We start from the raw sequence: 19,735 nt of genomic DNA, 5'->3' as shown, positions 1-19,735 counted from the left end.
ATCTGTAGGTTTCTCTAGGTCCGATCGAACACCCCCGCAACACAGTCCAAAAAATTTATTACAGTTTGGGCTGCTGGCTGTAACTTTGGAATATGTACGTAAATAATGAGATTTGGAATAGGCTGACAGTACATCCGAGTGAGCTATCATTCTTGTGTTCTAATATATCTCTTCACCCTTTCCTATTCAGTTGGATTAATCAACAGCAAAGCAAAATTTTCAGTGGAAGATGTCTGACTGACAGGTATTTTAATTTTCTTCAGCAAGACAAGGATTTTTCTAATGAAGTGTGATTTTCAAAGTAGACAATGATATCCACAGAGCCATGGCTCAATCTTCATATACAATCTTAATTCTCAAAGTTTAAATTTCTACTCAGTTTGTGGGGAGAAGGAACAGAATCTAATGTACTAACATATAACAAAATGATCAGAGAACATTTCATTACATACCAGACTATCACAAAGTATCCTGTTGCCTGCTGTCAGAGGAATGAAGCTGTGCTCAATGCACATGGAACTTTGTAAACTTAAAATTATGTAAACACACTAACTTGCTTTTCGCTTGTAATTCAGTACAAAAAAAATATCAGCCAAGCTAATACCAAAGTTGAAAACCAAAACACTGAAATACAAGATACCTGTAAATACAGTTTTGCAAGAAAATTCAGATAATTCAAAAATCTTTCAGAGTAACTTTTCTCATTCCTAGTGTATTCTAAATACGCTAGCGCTACAAGTTCTCCTTGTCATCCAGATTAAGCGAAGAACAATTAACAAAATACATTTGAAAAGAATAAGAAAATCCACACCCTAATCTTTGTATATAACACTCTTTTTTTTTTTTTTTTCCCAGAGAGAAAAAGTTTTATTTCAAAGTTTTTAGTGGAGAGAAAAAAATCCAACTCCAACAGTCTCCTTTCCAATGCTTTCGCAGATTCAGAACGACTGGTCCTGCCACTTCTCCCCACAACAGCAATTACAAAAAGTGTGCAAGCTACACAAAAACTACTATGTTTTTAATGACTGCAAGCAAACCCTGAAGTGAAATGTATCAAATTGAATTTTGGAAACAATACAAGAAGTTTGTAAATGCAAGCAGTGACTAGCACATCACTGTTGACATTTCAGGAATGATCAGGTTTTATATAACAAAAATATCTCCAGGTGGAAAAAAAAATAGCCCAGTTACCTTTTAAGGTCAATTTTACACTTAAATGACTAGATCTATCTCCATCCCTTTTAAATAAGGAAAACTGAAGATAATATTATTTGAAAGCACTTGCAACAACTACTAAAGGTAACTAAAACTGTTTGATGAGCAGCAACTCAACTTGATAGGGCTTTCGAGAACAGAACACTTACATTTGTCAGCCTACTCTGAAGAAACAATCTGTGCACATACCTTTACGAAGGTAGTCGCACTACACAGACCAAAGCAGTCTGAGATTTCCCCAAAGGACAAGAGCAAAACTCAGGAGACGCGCGGTATCACAAAGCAAGTCTTTGAGGTAGCAACATACTGAATTCTCAGAGCACAGTGTTTGAAGTGCAGGACACTCCTACCATAATTAGCTCGAAAATACCTTGTCAAGGTCAGCATTTTAAAGTTTTACATTATATTCTTCTTTACATGATATTATTCAGAGGTTTCTTTCCGTTTTATTTTAATAACTTCTCTGTTCAGTATTACTCAAGATTAAATCAAGCCCACAATAGAAACTTTTGCCAGTTCAGCAGTGTCAGAGCAGAGCAAAGACAGCACAGGACATTTTATACTGGCAAAAGTGCCACTGGTGATACAACTCCAGCACAGCTTCATTTCAGAACTAATGGAAATTACACACGGAATTGGACTTCTCTGCTGATATAAACTGCTCACAAACTATTGCCAGCCTTAGCAGCAAGCCAGCCTCCCAAACTGAAGCTTTCGACACTTCCAGAGGAGTGATGGGGTACTCTGCCCATGCAGAGCAATGCCAGGCTGGAGTTAAAACACTCCCCTCAAAGACCTGCGTGTGTTATTTATAAACAGGCTTAAGCTGTGACAGTTCCTTTTCTCTGTTTCGACATGATTTCAAGCTCTCCTTACATTGTTTTGAGTTGTCTCTGGTCTTTCAAATTAAGCACAACAGTTGTAATTAACGACAATGCTGACAGGTTCTTATGACAGCCTCGGAAAGCACTCCTTACATTGAAAAGTACACAATAATTTGTAGCTTATGTTTTTTAAAAATGAATACAGTCTCATTAAAAGTCCATTTAACATTACAGCCTTCTCTGTCTTGGAAACGTTTGTACATGTCTAACAAGGCTGACGCAGGTGGAAACATCTGTGCACTGCTGATCTCTGGTCTGCAACGATCAGCTGTCTCAGCTACAAAGGTCACTCGCTAACATACAAAAGCTGTGTTACTAATTGATATCCCAGGTACCCCTAGAGCGGTTTGGTATTTTCTGCTGGATATACTCACACATAGGATACGGGAGTTTTCTGAAAGGCTACAATCCTGCTGTTATTTCATGTTGCACTCACGATGAAACAAAGACTGTTACAGCTTCATTAAATATTGAAAAAACAAAGTCTAAAAACTTGTTCTAAACTGAACTACAGAAAGAACAAAACAATGGAAAACACTGTAGAGACTATATAGTTTTCTTGATTCCTTTTCCAATAAATTATAAATTCTATTGTCTGATTTGCTTCTCTCCCCCGCTCCTTGTTATTTTGGACTCCTAACCAAGCACCAAACAGACATTTCTATGGTGGAATTGTCCTTCGTAGCTTCAGAAGCCTGGTAAGTATCCACCATTCTATTGTGAGGTTTGATATTTTTTTTTTTTAGTAACTGATAAAACCTAGGCATTCACAAAATTACTAGTACAGCCCATTTATTTATTTCTAATCTTTGAACATGGTAACAGACCCAAACATCTATAAGTAACAAAAGGGAATTTCTGTTATGCATTCAGATGTCCTTGAATTCAGTACGTAAATGCCAATAATCCATAAACCCTTATAGTTGTCTTTCTTATTTTTCTTCTTTTCTTTTTAATTGCCAAGTGTCCAGGTGTTCCATGCAAAAGCAGCAGGGGCTATTGATTATTGCTGGAATCTTTCCAACTAAATTGCAATAAAGAATTTCTAGGCACTTTTATTCTATTTTTCTTGCCTCATTTTATCAGCAAAGCTTTACGTATGATTCCCATACTCCAAAAATGGATATACTGTTGCCAAGCCTCAGATATCACTGTTTAATCAAATGAGCAAGAATTCACTTCTTGTTTCAAAGGAAGACTTTGAGACCTTTTATTTAGAACCACAGAGCTGGTTTAAAAGAATGAAGTCATTTGGGAATGCTGAAAAAAATTCAGTTGGAAGTTTTCAGATGTTACTTTATTTTGTTAAGGTCTAAAGACTGGTCTAAAGCAGTGTTAGTGACTTTGTACTCCTATCTCATTAATCTGTTTCATCACGTTTATACCAGCACAGGATGGCTCATTACAGCTAATTTATTGAATGATCTTCAAGGCATAATACAGATACTATAAATACTATCTCCTCCTTCAAGGCTACCAGATTCACTGTTGCCAGTACTGCGCTCTCATATTAATAAACCTGTAATTGCAAACGACAAATGCAGGAAAAAAAAAGAATGCAAGATCTAAAATAACCTAGCAAAGAGCAGCATTCGTGGCAGCTGTTTCTGCATAGACTGCACCGGCAGCAACCATTCCCACCCATCACATCTGTCTCTGTAGCATTCCGGCTTTAGAAACAGATTTCACTAGATACATCTCAAACAATAAAAGTTTTCCATGCTAGCTTTAAACGATACCCACACTGTATGCACCTCATTGTAAACATTTTTTCCAGATAGACAGCCTCAGCTGCTAGAGAGAGAGTGAAAAACATGACCTAGGGGAACAAGAGATGATCAGACCCTGCTTAACTTTTCTGAAGACACTAGCGGATGGGCATCCAAATTTTGTAGCTACGTAGTAACATTTACTTCTATAACATAGGTATGGCAACCACCGTGTGCATTACGAAGGAGGAATATTTAAGACACTGTATTTGGTTTAATGCCAGTGCTTACACATTGAAAGTCTTCTTAAAAATACTGCCTGTTTTGACTACCATAGGGTATGACCCACTTTACAGATTTAGCATTAATGTGCAAATTAGCTTTTCCTTTATTTTGTTATCCATTTATAACTGATCATTTCTCTGGGAACCACTGACTTGCTCAGGCACCAGAAAAGTGAGATGCTTATTTTAAGTCACTGACCCTGTTTTTAAAAGCACTACAAAGGAGAAAGCCAATGACCAGCAACTGGACTTCCTCTGAAAACGCAACTCCAGTTACCAAAAAAACCTCAAAAAACCTGAACACTTTTTACAATACATTTTTATATCACCATTGTAGTCTATAAAGAAGGTAACACAAAAGGTCATTTAACAGCGTATAGAGAGTTAAATTTTATGTTCAGTGAAGTCAATGGCAAAATATTTACAAAGACTCAGTGTAGGGCTCCCTGCAGTTCTTACAGGATCATATAGTGCTTCTCTCCTGGTATTTTACAACTTTGTTGTAGCTTCACTATAAAGGGTCTTGCAAAAATTGAAAATTACACATGGATAGTTTATATATTACTTTGTTTACGCACAATACCCTGAACCTTAAAAAACATACAACCTGAAATTGTTATTCCTGGGCTTTTAGAAGTAAACAAAAGGTGGGTAGGGGGAGAAGATACCAAGCCCTAGCCAGATATTCATTAAGGGAGAAGGAGTGAAAAACTTTAATATTACTTGCAAGTGTTTGTTATGATTGAGCCTCAGTTGTTGATAACATGTTCTTAAGTTGCCAATATTTGCAAAGTAAACCCATTTTTAATATAAAAGCAGAGATCTGCCTTTGTCAGTGCTAACCGAACACTAGTCGGTGTTAGCTGTGGAGACTGCTGGGGTAACTGAACTTAAAAATTCTCGTAATAAATTATGAGCAAAAACCTAAAGATATGTAGAAATTCAAACTTTATTTTTTAAAATAGTAACAGGGTTCTTCTAAACTTACATGAATTATTTGCATGCATTTATCTATGACTAAAACCAAAAGCTTAATGAAAATATGAAAAATATTTTACTGCATTTACAGAGACAGTTTTGTATTAACTAGAGATCGAATTCTAAATGCTCACTATTCAAGCAGCTAACCCTTAGCCATTTTGTGCCAGAAAAAATTTCATTTAATCCGTTAACACAAGGATTTGATTGCATAGTGATATAAAGCAAACTCGTGCTACAGATGCAGGAATACATGGAGCTTTTCTATTATCCTTCAGATTAAACGAACAAATCTGTATAATTTAGCAACATACTGATAAAGGAGCAGATAGATCAAAACATCGTCATTTGCACTAGCTGCCTTCCCAGCCAGACTGCGGAGGCAGCTGAAATTATTCTCAGTGAGAGACAGTCTGAATGTTTTTCCTTCGTGTTTCATTCAGAGGATTATATAAGAAAGCTCACGTGACATTAACTCAGTAAGCACGTTCCTGTGAAACACTTCTCCAAAATTAGTTCTTAAAGTGTGACCTTGTTCCATAAATGAATGTTCACATTTTCCAAATGCATTATCAGTTTGAAATCACAATACACAAGTACTAATCCATATCTTGAAAAATATATTCAAGGATTTTCAAGCTACTAGTCCATTATTAGCAAAATATCATGTGCTATTAGAGAACTGCTTGCTTGCTGCAAAACTCTTACATATTAAAGTAGAACTCTGCTTTCATGACTTAAAAGAGCCAAACCGAGCAACTATTATTTCTGAAAACAATGGACAAAAAAAATGCCCACCTAATGGTGTCTTGCAACTGAAACCCAAAAGCAGAAAAGCAAATAAAGCTAGCATCGCTTCAGAATGTATCATCTGATTACATCTGTCAGAAATTAAAATACCAAACCCTGAATACCAATGATATTCATCTATATATGTGCAGAATTGCACATCAGAGGCTGCATTCTCCTGTACAACTCAAACTGAAATCAGTGAAAGCTGAACAAATGGGAGATGACTCGGGAGAGAGCCCCGTGAGACACAAAAGGCCAGGCTTTTTCAGAAGTTCAATGTCTAGGAGCCAAAGAAACAGGAGTGACTAAAACTCTGAAAGGTTTTAGCATTCAATGTGGAGAGCTATTTTGAAAATTGAGTCATGACAGTTGTGATGGGCACTCTAGGCGCAGAGTGCTTTTGCCAATCACACATGTATTTAGGCATCCTTTGGCAGAACTTCTCATTAATTGATCTAAAAGAAACTCACTGAAGAATACAATGAAAAAGTGACATACTCAAGATTGTGCCAAAAAGTGAATGCACCATCCCCAGCGGGGCTTCTCCCTGCTTTGACCCCTCGCAGTCCCTCCCATCTCAGTATAACAAAATCCCTGGAGTCACCAGAAGCCCTTGAGACTGGGTGGCACCACTGCTGTACCAAAAGGGGAGACCCTATCGGGTATGTGGATATAGCCCTATGAAATAATCTCCCATAGATGGTGAAACTCAAATGCAGTTAAATTAAGTGACTTTGCAACACAAAAGCAAAATACTAAATTTAAAAAAATTTAAAAAATACTTCCAGGGGTGCAAAAATTGCTGATGCAATCTTAGGGGAAAAAAACCCACAAAACAACAGAACAATTCTGCATAGGTTAAAAGATGTTGGAGGAAAGCAAGCATAACACACTACATCTGTGATGTCTGCAACCACCAGCACTCTGCAATGAAAAACAAAAAAATTCACACAAAACCTAGTGTACCAAATCTACAGTAGGGTGCATCAGGAAGTTCGTGATAAAATATTTTTGGTTCAGTTTGCCTACTGAACAAAATGTTCGTTTGGAGCAATGATTAACCAGTATTTATCAAGAATAGTAATAAAAATAAAGTTGCCTTAAAGAAATCAGAATAATTTTCCTTTATTTTTCATGCTCAGCTCCAGGTGATCTCAGGAGGATTCAAATCTCCTAGCCTAGGTAGGACTGTTACTTTAAGTGTATTTGATTGGAGTTCCTCATAAGTAAGTTAAAGTGAAGAGTTTCACAACTTTGCACTTTCAAATCTGATATATTTGAAAATATATAAGAAAAGGAAATATAAGAGGAAATAGAGAAGATGAAATAGAAGAAAAGAAAATACAAGAGAAGAGCAGTGATCTAAATAACTCAAAATTGCTACAGAAAGAGTATAAAAGTGGTGCTACCATCATTATTACATGTAGTAAAAACCACAATTAACAGTGCTGCAAATCTTTTTATTTCTTACATCACAGCTGTCTTCTCTCAGGTTAGCTTGACTAACCTGATCTCCTTCTATGACAAGACAACCCGCTTAGTGGATGAGGAAAAGGCTGTGGATGTTGTCTGCCTGGACTTTAGTAAAGCCTTTGACATCATCTCCCACAGCGTTCTCCTAGAGAAACTGGCTGCTCATGGCTTGGATGAGCATGCAGTTTGCTGGCTAAAAAACTGGCTGGATGGCTGAGCCCAGAGAGTGGTGGTGAACAAGTTCTATCCAGCTGGCAGCCGGTCAGGTGTCCCTCAGGACTCAGTACTGGGGCCAGTTCTGTTTAACATCTTTATCAATGATCTGGATGAGGGGATCGAGTGCACCTTCAGTAAGTTTGCAGATGACACCAAGTTGGGTAGGAGTGTTGATCTGCTCAAGGGTAGAAAGGGTCTACAGAGGGATCTGGACAGACTGGATCGATGAGATGAGGCCAACTGTACGAGGTTCAACAAGGTCAAATGCCAGGTCCTGCACTTGGGTCACACCAACCCCATGCAACGCTGCAGGCTTGGGGAGGAGTGGCTGGAAAGCTGCCCAGTGGAAAAGGACCTTGGTGTGCTGGTCGACAGCCAGATGAACAGGAGCCAGCAGTGTGCCCAGGTGGCCAAGAAGGCCAATGGCATCCTGGCTTCTGTCAGGAATGGTGTGGCCAGCAGGAGCAGGCAGGTGATCGTGTCCCTGTACTCGGCACTGGTGAGGCCGCACCTGGAGTACTGCGTGCAGTTTTGGGCCCCTCACTACAAGAAGGACATTGAGTTGCTGGAGCATGTCCAGAGAAGGGCAACAAGGCTGGTGAGGGGTCTGGAGAACAAGTCTTATGAGAAGCGGCTGAGGGACCTGCAGCTGTTTAGTCTGGAGAAGAGGAGGGTGAGGGCAGACCTTACTGCTCTCTACAACTATCTGAAAAGAGGTTGTAGTGAGGTGAGTGAGTCTTTTCTCCCACGTAGCAACAGGATGAGAGGAAATGGCCTCAAGTTGTGCCAGGGAAGGTTTAGATTGGATATTGGGAAAAAATTTCTTCAGCAAAAGGGTTGTCAATCTTTGGAACAGGCTGCCCAGGAAAGTGGTTGAGTCGCCATTCCTGGAGGTATTTAAAAGACGTGTAGATGCGGTGCTTAAGGACATGGTCTAGTGGTGGACTTGGCAGTGTTAGGCTGACGGTTGGACTTTATGTTCTTAAAGTTACTTTCCAACCTATATGATTCTATGATTCTGTGACTCTCTCCTCCTGCTTTTGAAGCACAGTGTGGGATGGGAGTTTAGATGCAAGGACGAGGGGAGAGAAAGATAATGACAGAAACCTTGGATCTTGATGTCTATGCTAGTACGTGCAGATAGTTCCTCCTGCACCCACCCATGCCACAGCTGAGAGCTAACAGCGCTGGAATCAACTGTAGCCTAATTCCAGCAGATCCCATGTGTAGCTCTGTCTTGTTCCACATCGCCTGATTCCCATCAAAAGTCACATCAACAATCCAGTATCTTTAACCTTATATATGTGTGATCATAACCCAGCAATAAACCTTCAGCAGTTCATTCTACAAACTCTAATCACCAATCCAGATTAGCTGGACTCCAAAGACTCTTCACTTAAGTGAAAACTGCATAATACATAATTATGAAAAGTATTTGTGCAATGGACACATACTGGTAAACAAGGACAATCACCTTGTAGTTTAAATTTATTTCAATATAAAATGAAAGCTTAATTAAATCACCTACTCTTTTATTTTGAATTAAGTGATTTTCTCCTTTATCAGCATATCAAACAACCCCTTTTCTCAGCACATGGTGAGGGCAGAGGGGAGAATAAAATTTACTGTGGGTCTCAGGAGGGAGGTAGACGCCCTGTTCTGGTGGTGCCCCTTTCCCAGCCTGCTTCACCCTTCCCATCGCTCAGGAAGACATAAAAGTCTGTGACAGCTCGAAGTCCTCGTTGCAAGATCCCAAACACTGATGGTCTCAGCTCCTGGACCTTACCTGGCATGATCTTTATCATCCCCTACATCCAGCCACCCAGTATTTCATCCGCTACCACTATTCTCAAAACAAATTATACCCCCAAAGCTGAGAAACCTTCAACTAACTCTAAGGCACAAAACTGCCACTTGAGAGTGTTAAGGAAGAAAAAAAAATAAAACCTAAAAAAATGATACATAATTTAAATCAGAAGATATCTTATCAGACCTCCGGCTCAAAGTACAGTTAACTTTGGTTTTAAGATGAGGATGCTGTAAGTAAGTCCAGTTGATTTTTTAAAATCTCCAAGGACAGAGATTCTATGACTGCTTATAGGCCACCCGTTGCGCTGCACAGTCACTCCTTCACGATTTTTTTTGCCTCCTTATATCAGACTCTGAGAATAAGTAAGGCAATACTCTGGAGCTGATTAAAAAAAACCCAAACCAAACTGAAACCTACACAACTGAAATAGCTTCCCTGATGTATGAAACAGTTCACTACAAGTTTCTTAGCAGAAATTAAAAGTTCAGTACATGTCATATAAAGCATAGGAACTGCTTTGTTTTATCACTCTATTTTTTTTGGACTTTAACACCCTTTAAGAGCTTTCCAAAATTATGAAAAAAAGAGATATAACATTTCAGATTGTGGATATGCCTAAACCACTTCTCAGAAGAGCAAAGGGGATTTGATTGCTTAGTATAAAAGGATTCTATACTGTTACCAGCAATGGGCATAGAATGAACTCTGCTTTAAAAAATCTGTTAAACTAATACTGATGAAAGCTTGAGTACACATTCACTCATATTAATGAATCTTCTTTTGACTGCTCAGGCCTCTCCAACACTTTTCGTCCTTGCATAGTAAGCGTATCGCAGATAGCTGCTAGGTAGGCTGTATTGTTGTGAAGTAATGGAAAATTACAATTAGATAGCATTCAATAGTGATAGAGTAAATACTATCAACACTGAAGCAATCTTCCATCCCTAAGAATAACCGTATGGTACGAAAATTCTTCTGGGAACAAGTATTTCGTAATTTACCGCTCATTAGGACCATCAGCAAATTCCTTAAAGTGTGCTAAGAAATCAATTACCTTTGTGTTTTAAAGACTTAATTATTCCTTCTAAACATTCATAAAACACAAAGGTTAAAACAGAAAATAAAAATGCTATGCAAAATATAAGGAATAGACATTATGCTATAATACAAAGATATTCATTGCCATGACGCTACTAATAATCTTCATTGCAAAGCCCAATTTTATGTAGAGATTATTTTTAAATGTTTGGAAAGTTACACATAGCTTCTCCAGACACTGCTAAGAAATGACTGATTCTACTAAGAAATTAGAAGTGGCACAACTGTAAATCTGCTCAGACTATTAACTACAACCAGCAGTTCAGAGCAAACATGTTTGTTTTTCTCTTGTGAACGTAAGAGAAAAACAACATTTTTCACAAAGCTTTCGGCTCTGAAGGCCTAGGCATCCCTGAAAGGACTGGCTATTTTTTTCCAAAACCTTGTGTTTTGTGTATGTAAATAAGCAGCACAACGCATACACAAGACTGTAAAAAGGAAAACACTGCTGTTTAGTAGAGGTAGGGGCTTTCGCTTCCCCAGCTATTGCTAAAGGATAGAAACACTAAAATTGATAATGAAGGCCTCATCATTAACAGGAACTGGCAAGCATCCTCACAGAGCACCAACACCTTTTCAATCACAGATCTGTAATGAACTGTATTTGCAAATCTTTATATACACTATAGTACAGGAAAGTTCTGGAAACCAAGTATTGTGTCATTTTCTAGATTTTTGTAGTAAGCAGCAGCACAGTGAAAACACAGGCCCATGGCTAACCAGGGCAGGGAAGTCAGTCACTAACAGCACTGATGAGGCCAAGGTCCCCCACGCCTGCCTCACCTCCGTCTGTACCGGCGTAGCTGGACCCTGGGTGACAAGGTGGAGCAGCTGCACCCGTGCGTGCGTCGACCCACAGGCCCTGGAGGAAGGACCGGCCTGCGGCCTCCCGCCAGGCCTTGGCCCACACGGTGCTAAGGGCCTGAGGGACCCTGCTCCAGGGCGTTCAGAGAGGCGGCCGACCACGGTGCAAGGCCGCTGGCTGTAACCTTCGAACCAAGCCATGGTGATCAGGGGATGTCCCTGACAACCTGAAGAGGGTAAACGCCATCCCCGTCGACAAGCAGGGTCCAAAAGAGGGCCCAGGAAAATACTACGGCACTAAGCTGGGTGGTGAGGGACACATCAGAAGGGAGAGCCACCTTCCACACAGCCCGTCAGAGCAGGCAAGCAAGAACTGTGCGAAGCTTAACGTGGGCAGCGGTGCAACGCTGCAGCAGCGCAGGCAGATTGGAGGGGCATCGCTGATGGAGCGATTTCCCCACTCCACTCGGCGCTTGCTGGTCTGCCCCTGGAGTGCTGCGCCCAGTTCAGGTCCCCATAATGCAAAAAAGAGGTGGCCAAGCTGGAGAGGGCCCAAAGGAGGGTCATGAGGATGGTCAACGGGCTGGAGAACCTGCCCTACGGAGAAAGGCTGAAGGAGCTGGGTCTTTTCTTGTGGGAGAAGAAAAGGCTTGGAGGGAACTCACAGCTTTCCAGTACTTAAAGGGCAGCTACAAAGAGGACGGAGGCTTTCTCTTCACAAGGAGCCACATGGAGAAGACAAGGGGCAATGGGTAAATGGGGCGGTGGGAGAGGTTTCCTCTTGATATAAAAAAGGAACTTTTTAGCTAAAAAAATTTTTAGTTAAAAAAAAATCAGTTACCGGAACAACCTCCCCAGAAGTGTGGTCAGAGTCCACAATAACAACTGTAATAAAGAAATTCTTACAATCACTGACAAAGTACTGTAGGCTAAACAATAGGTACCTAATGGAAAAAAAGGATTATACTAGTTATATAGGGAAACGCTTCACATTGCAATGTAAAAATATTAATTATCAAGAAGCTATGAGTAGTTTGTTTGACAGGCAGCGTGACGCTCTTTCTCCAAGGAACTGAAATAGGTCAGATAATGCATTGAATAGAAACGAAGGAAATAAGAAATGCAATTTTAACCCTGAGCTTGTGCATATTTCCAAGGCATGCAATCTAAAATTTATTCACCATTGCATTTATCATTCTGACATCCTTGTGGTGCGGACATGCAAAGTCAGGCTATGAAACAATATTCTCAGCATTTCCTTCAACAAAGAAATACATATAACTTACAATTTCTTTTTAACCTCATTTGGTCACCTTAATTCTTTTAATTCAGTCTTCCAGAACAGAAAGGGGATAGGCATGAGAAGGTAAAGCGTCTTTGCAATCGTTCCTTCATTCTCTACTGCTCTGCTCCTGTGTACAGCTTACCTTGCAAGATTTCTCGTTCTCTTTCTCAGGTAAGGAGAACACTTTTCCACCTATTTCTGACATGACATTGTGTGAAGTGCATGTGCTGCAAATCCCCTTGACCTTACTACCAGCACGTAACAATAAACTGCTCAACTCTCTAGGCTAGCATTTTCTAATACAAGTAATTAGGTAAATTACATATAGCTTCTTAATTTAAATCCACGGCACTTCACCGTAGCAAAGTGTCAGTGAACTGCAGTAAGGAAGACCCAGGTAATAAGGTTCTAATGTGAGTTACTACAGCTTCAGAAACTAGACTTTGATGGAGAGAACCTGGGTTAGGTCTGAGTGACTGGAAATGTCATGGGTATCAGATCTAATATCACAACATCTATATGATTATTTTGTAATATTTCACAGATTAATAGAAACATGATTTTTTTCTATTTCACAAATCCTTGGCCTTTGACTCACATTTAAATCAGGTTTAGTTGTACCTCCCTCTGGTCTTGGATTTAACACAAAATTACGAGTTCAATATCTGTGATTCAAATCTAAGTCACTGTAACAACTGAGACAGATTTTTCTGCTAAATTGTCTGCAACTGAGACTATTAACTTTGGTACAAAATGAATTTAAAATAGTTGAAACTTCTTGGCTTCTTACTGTTAAGAATACACAACCTTAGTGCAATAAACCAATATACACATAGTCTTGGTAACTACAAACAAAGGAGCAAAGGGAAGGGATGACGTGGAGTTTGCAACTATAAGGAGAGCTGCTTTTGTAGAGACACAGTATAATACACTCCCAGATCTTTCTTGGGACCATGGCTACTACGAACAATACTCAGTCAGGGCTCCTGTTTTTCACTTCAGTTTCTACAAGTCACAGCACTCTGCAATGCTGCATTTGTAAGCACGCTCTCTATATCCAATGTGCACTACTGTTCTAATTTTATAAGCTGTCAGTATCCTCACCCTGAGTAAAGTAGCACAGGTCTCATATCTTACTGACTCAGTGCTTGATTAGCAAGTTTCACGAGATGTAATTACTAGTTAAAATCTGCATTTCCCATTGCAGTGTGTATAATTCATTAATTTTAATGTTATATTAGAAGTTAATATATATTTTCCTCCTAGAGTGCACGGCTAACTGGCAGGCAAGAGAAACATGCACACAACTCTTTTATATAATGCTACTGAGAAGATTATAAAGTATCAGAAACCCAGTTAATAAAAGAGCTAGCTACCAAAAGGAAGTCTAACTTATTTGCCTACCACATTTAGTAATCTCTATGGTAGCTATATCCTGCCACAATGATCAAGAGAGGAAATTTAATTCAATCTTTCAAGAGTGACAAGATGCTAGTAAACTAATAAGCCATCATTGTCACTCTTCTCTGCATCTTTCAAATTCTACAAGCTCCTTCTAGACCTCAGCACTAGAAGCATGCAAAGCCCTCAAGCCTTACAGTCTACACTTATTCAGTGACTTAAAAAAACCACCACCACTAACACGCTACCATCTACTCCTTTTCTAATACTTCCTTATTTATTACACATGCAGAGATTATAACATTGTATGCACACAAGTAGGCAAAAAAAAAGCATCGACTGCCAAAGAGTTCTGACTACCATCAGGGTAGCTACAGCACTTTTATTTCAATTCCAGGCCCCTATGGTATAAGAGCATGGCACTCTGATTTGCTGGTAGTATTGCATCTCCCTGCCAATTCTAGCTGCCAGAGCATTTTGAGGTTATGGTTATTTGTGGGCATCTTCATCCTTAATCAGTTCTGAGCAACAGAAGTGTTATTGCAGGCAAACATAGTGCTATGCAGTAAATATACTCTCAGCTTTTTACAGTATAATCTGTGCTGATTTTGGTACAAGTTATGATTTTTTGGTATTAGATAAACTAGTCAGCCTTTACAGTACACTTTTCAACAAAATAACTGTTAAAGCTATGATTAAGAGCATTCCAGTAATTATTTAACTCCACTGGAGATCATGAAGAGAAAAAGCCCCTGAGAACAAATACTAACTAGAATTTTAAAGTTCTTAAAAACATTCAGGTTAATTTTCTACTCATTAATGACTAAATAAATTTTGTAGGTTCTGCTTTTCCTCTCACCCTTCTTAACTTTTTAAAGGAAAAATACTATGTATCCTTTTCAATTAAAGCTGAAAAAAGCCAACTCCTCTAATTTTATGCACCTGATAAAGCAGTGTCATTGAGGGAAAATAAATGAAATAGCAAGTTTTTCCCTCCAATGTTACACAAAATCAAAAAACACAAGGTCTGCCCGGTGGTCTTCTAATAGTACAGATTCCAGTGCTACAGAAACCTCACTCTTCATTCGCACTCAAGTTACAATGAAACCAGCACGACAGAACAAAGTGACTACTACTGGCATGTCAAAAAGGGTAAAGTCAATGTCAAAATAGCATCAACAAATCTACACTGTTGCAATATTTTATGAAATTCACTATTTCCCCCCATTTCGTATTAGCAAAGAGGAATGAAACATCTGTAGCAGCTTCTCTTCTTGCTCGGAGAAGCATTAAGATGCAGTCTCACCCTCCAGTTCTCTTCACTCTGCAATTAATTGGTTTAGATAGTACAGACTAAGCACAATTGTAGCAAGCATCTTTTCGCAAGAAACTAGCCTTGAAGTAGAAAACAAAAGTATTCCTTAGCTTTCCCACGCTCCTGAATCCTATACATGTTAACCTAGGCATCTACCAGCGTTAGCTAGTACGGAGCACGAGATTTCACACGTTGAAGTTGCATCCTTGTTTTATTACACAGATTAATTCAGTATATAATTGAAATGGAAACGATATCTCCTACCTTTACCCATGAGAAATTAGGGCGATATCAGAAGAACTTTGTGTTTGATGGTTGCAAAACAGTCAGCATTCCACTGCTAAACAAAACAGCTTGAGCTTCAACAAATCAGCAGTGTTGGCATCTGATATAGCTAAAGTAAGGAGGAGGAGAGTATTTGTGAGATGGCACTGACAACTTCATTTCCACTTCCGTGCAAATTAAATGTAGGCTGGGGCACAGAAGTGGAACATAATTAGACATAAAAAGTAGGACTGCAGGCTCTGGTCGACAAGATATTGGTACAGCAAAGAAAACGCCAATTAAACTAGCAGTTTAGCTTACAACCTGCAGCATTAATAATGCTCATAGAACTACAAGACAATAGCAACAGAAGTCCAGTTCTGGAAATGCAACACAGAACACCTCCAACAGTAGCCTAATTTCTTTTTACAATCTCTCAATCAGAAAATGCACCGTATTCACTACTTTTGTGCCAGGAAATTGGAGAAAGACATATACAGAAGCGACAGCTGTGATCACTGAAATATGAGTGTATAATATGAGCAATTAACAGCTGAGTAATAAAAGACAGCAGAAAAAGTGCATCACCCTCTACTGATGGTTTCCAATTCTTCTTTAGTGCTAGTATATACAACATACATGGCCACAACTGCATAACTGTTCTTACTTATATCCCTTACACATCTTTCAACCTGCTAGCTAGAAAAACAAGCACGATATTTCATAATCATCTATTGTGTTAGGCTCTTTTTAATGACATTTTATAACTAGTAGGAGATTTATTGTCTACTCGGAAGCTGCGCAATAGGCAGCTAACATATCATTGCTGCAGCTGTCTCCAAATTTGTCATGTTACAAAGCTGACTCAGACAGTGATTTTGTGCCAGAAGATTTTTGGCGGCAGTTGCAAAAATCCTAGCAATATCCCCTCTGGAGAGCATAACAGCTACTCTTGGAAGTGTGGAAAAGGTCAAGAAAAAAAAAAATCAGCTGACAAATCAAATAAGCTGGTTCCAGAATACTTCAGTAATCACTGTCAGAAGTTCACAGGAGATGAACCCTAACGCTAATCAATCCCTCTAACAGCATCTCATTTCAATTTTGTGAAAAGAAGTCCAGACATAAATACTTACTTATTACAGTATTTCTCTCTCCTCTTCCAATAAATGATTAATTTTTGACTTTGTTTCCCTGGCCATGATGTTTTAAAAATAGTTTTCCTGTAACGTTGCCCAGGTCACATACAGAAACACTGAAATATCTGAGGCTTTACGTAACAGGGAAAGTAGATTAAAAAAGTGGTTCTTTACAGCAGTGTACCACCTAGCTCCTACAGGTTCCAGTTTAGTGCTCAACTGGGAGAGACAAGAGACAAATGCTGGCCCTAAACAAGATGCATTTGCTTCTCAGCCATTCCCAAGGAAACCTCAGGATCATTTCCTTTACAAATCATCTGCCCTACTGTTCTCCTATGCAAATCTTCCCAAGGCAGAGATTGCTTTATTTGTGCAAGTTCTGACCAAGGATTACAGGAATGTGTGTGGAATGAGAGGGTCAGGGGAAGCAGAAAGGAAGAATGAAAAAAAAAAAAAATCAGCTGCTAACGCAAAATTTCTCCAAATTTATATGGCATAGGGTAGCAGGTTTTAAAAGCAACATAAAATAGGAGGCAAAAGCCTAACAAGAAAAACCAGTGAAAATTCAGGATGCCCAAAGAAAACCTGCTCACACCAACAGGTAACATGTCTCTTCAGGAAACAAACATTTAGAATTACAAAAAACCCACCTAACACCTCTGTGTAAGCCTACCTTTTCCATAGCAGAGATGTAACTTGGATTACTTCAAGACTGCAGAAGTATAAATCATTAAATAGTGGTCTACAGATGTATTTAGGAATCCAATATTTATTTGCAGATGTTATCCATTTATACCTACATACAAATATAATGTCCCAAATCAGCTGAAGCTTCCACTCACACCCCAGTTTAAAGCAGATTCAGTGTAGCACTTCTTTCTCTGTGATTAGACTTACCTGTGAAACCAATCCAATGTGAAACCAGGGTTACTAACCTCACTTGTTAAAAGTGAGAAAGTCCCAGACAGCTAAGCCTGGTTTGGAGGTACTCACTCAGATTGAAATTACAAAGTTTATAATTTTGTATCTGGGATTTTATTGAAAATTATTTTAAAGGAGTTATTTTTGCATTGCCTCAGTGTTCAGTTTCTTTTGCCAAGAGTAAATTTAGACTGAAGGCCCTCAGAGGCAGCAGACAATGTGTAATGATTTGGATCTAATCAAAACCTGAGCAAAAGCTTGGAAAACCTGGGTGTATGGGCAATCAAAGTACATGATCAGAAGTTCTCTGGCACATAGCAAGTGAAAATTGTCGGCTTCAGTAGTGTGTGGGATTGAATGAGCCATCTTTTGCATATCAAAATTCTTCATCAGTGCAAAAGTTGTTTAAACAGATCCCATGCCAGCCTCCTTGAACAGCCACTGACATGTAAAAGCCACACATATCCACATCTAGGAGAATACGGATAGAGTCAGAATTTCTTTCTTCCAAGCTGATCTCATTTTTGCTGCCACAGCCTCTGCAGGGCACTGTAAGTTGGAGTAAGCTAGAACAAACTAGAACAATTTTCACATTATCTCGTTTGCATGAGCAATGTGGCTGGCTCTAAAAATAAAAATATATATTTAAAAAAAATCAATCCTGAGATGGTGGAATCAATGTTGCACATCCCTTTTGGCAGCTTCTATCTCTCCATTTGCCAGCTACTCTACTTTCTGCTTTCTCTGGTTTTCTCTGTTTCATGGTTATTCAGTAGATTTATGCATTTTCTTATGCTATTGCCTCAGTACTGTCAAATGTCCAAGATAATACTTTCTGCCAGCTAATTTTCTTCCTACTAGAAGACAAGGACTTCAAAGACAAAATGATCCTCTTGAGTCTTTATTATCCAATTTTCCCACTTGTGCATACACCGCATGTAGAGTTTGTTTGAGGTGGCACAAGAGGAGCGGTGCGCCCTGCCACGCACTTCCTCATAAGGCTAGCAGGGTTTTCTGTGAGTACACAAGAGATATGGATATTACTGAAAATCTCTGCACATCTCAGTTGTATATCCAAGTTCATATCAGAAGTAAATGGCTTTTGAGCATCATGACCTAAATCACACCTGAACTGGCTATTTAAAAATGAAAAATTTACAGAATCGCCAAAAGCCACTATGGAAGAAAATTAGGATTTTCCTGCAAACTATCACTGGACAAAGTCTCAGCAGGTATCAGAAAAGCCCACAGACCTGTGTGTCCATGTTACATACACCATGGCTACTTAGATCAATATCTGAGTATTGCTGGTATTTCAGATGTTCCAAGAAATATTTTAAAAATCTCTGCATCCCTAATTGACTTAATATGGCCAATTAGTGTTGCTAATGATTGTTGCAGAAAATAGATACATCACTGATGCTGTATTTTTCCATGCCAACACAACTGCACATGCATCATGAGACCGTGGGTCTAAGAAATCTCGCTTCGTGCAGCATGTTTCAGTTCAGAACCTGCCGTGTCCTTCCACATGCCGCAACGCCATGTAACAACTATTGGAGATTTTCCTAGGCTCAGACTTCACCATGGCATTATGAAGCAGATGCAAGATTTCCGAGGAGAGAAAACAACTAGGCAAACAGCTGAAAGCTTGTACATTTATAAAATTTTGGCTGAAATTCAGGCTTCTAACAGCTGCAGCCATGTTCATGACATTTTGAAAAAATCTGAACTTCAGTCCTACAAAGATTTGCTTTTGCGTGCAAGTTTTTGCCGCCCTATTTTAGGACTCAGAAAGGACTCATCACTTCACATATCTCTCTCTCACGGCGAAGCTTAATTTTTAATGAATTGCAATTAGGAGCTGAAGCACCACCCCCTGTCCACCCCAACACGGCTTACAGCTCCAGCAATCATCTCTTCGCTACTGCCTTCCCTCCCTCTTCAGCACTGGAGGCACAACACACATAGTGTAGGACCCTCCCATCTCGTCATACAATTAGACAGATGAACAGGCTGGGACCAAATCAGGAAGGAATTCAGATGATGGCATTATTTCAAAACCTGTGTACTTTGAACTTTCCTTGAAATGCCAGCAGAAATCTGAAGATCAGTAATTTTATCAGTTTTCATATCTGTGGCATTTTACA

The 19,735-nt window shown here is 39.2% G+C and overlaps 1 protein-coding gene across 3 annotated transcripts in view; it reads right to left on the bottom strand.

The window, feature by feature from the left end:
• NRG3 (neuregulin 3) overlaps positions 1 to 19,735 on the bottom strand; it is a 435,046-nt gene that overhangs the window by 255,546 nt on the left and 159,765 nt on the right. Inside the window, exon 1 of one of the 3 annotated variants that reach the window (XM_075422988.1) lies at positions 15,529 to 15,605. The exons of the other annotated variants lie outside the window; for them this stretch is intronic. Coding sequence (XP_075279103.1) covers positions 15,529 to 15,538 — 10 coding nt within the window. The 5' untranslated portion in view covers positions 15,539 to 15,605. Of the gene's footprint in view, positions 1 to 15,528; positions 15,606 to 19,735 lie in introns of those variants that run through there. 3 annotated transcript variants of the gene reach the window in all.

This window comes from Opisthocomus hoazin, chromosome 6 (assembly GCF_030867145.1).
Source record: "Opisthocomus hoazin isolate bOpiHoa1 chromosome 6, bOpiHoa1.hap1, whole genome shotgun sequence".
NCBI classification, from domain to species: domain Eukaryota; kingdom Metazoa; phylum Chordata; class Aves; order Opisthocomiformes; family Opisthocomidae; genus Opisthocomus; species Opisthocomus hoazin.
Note: the sequence above shows the minus strand (reverse complement) of the source record. Positions and strands in the feature narration are given on the sequence as shown.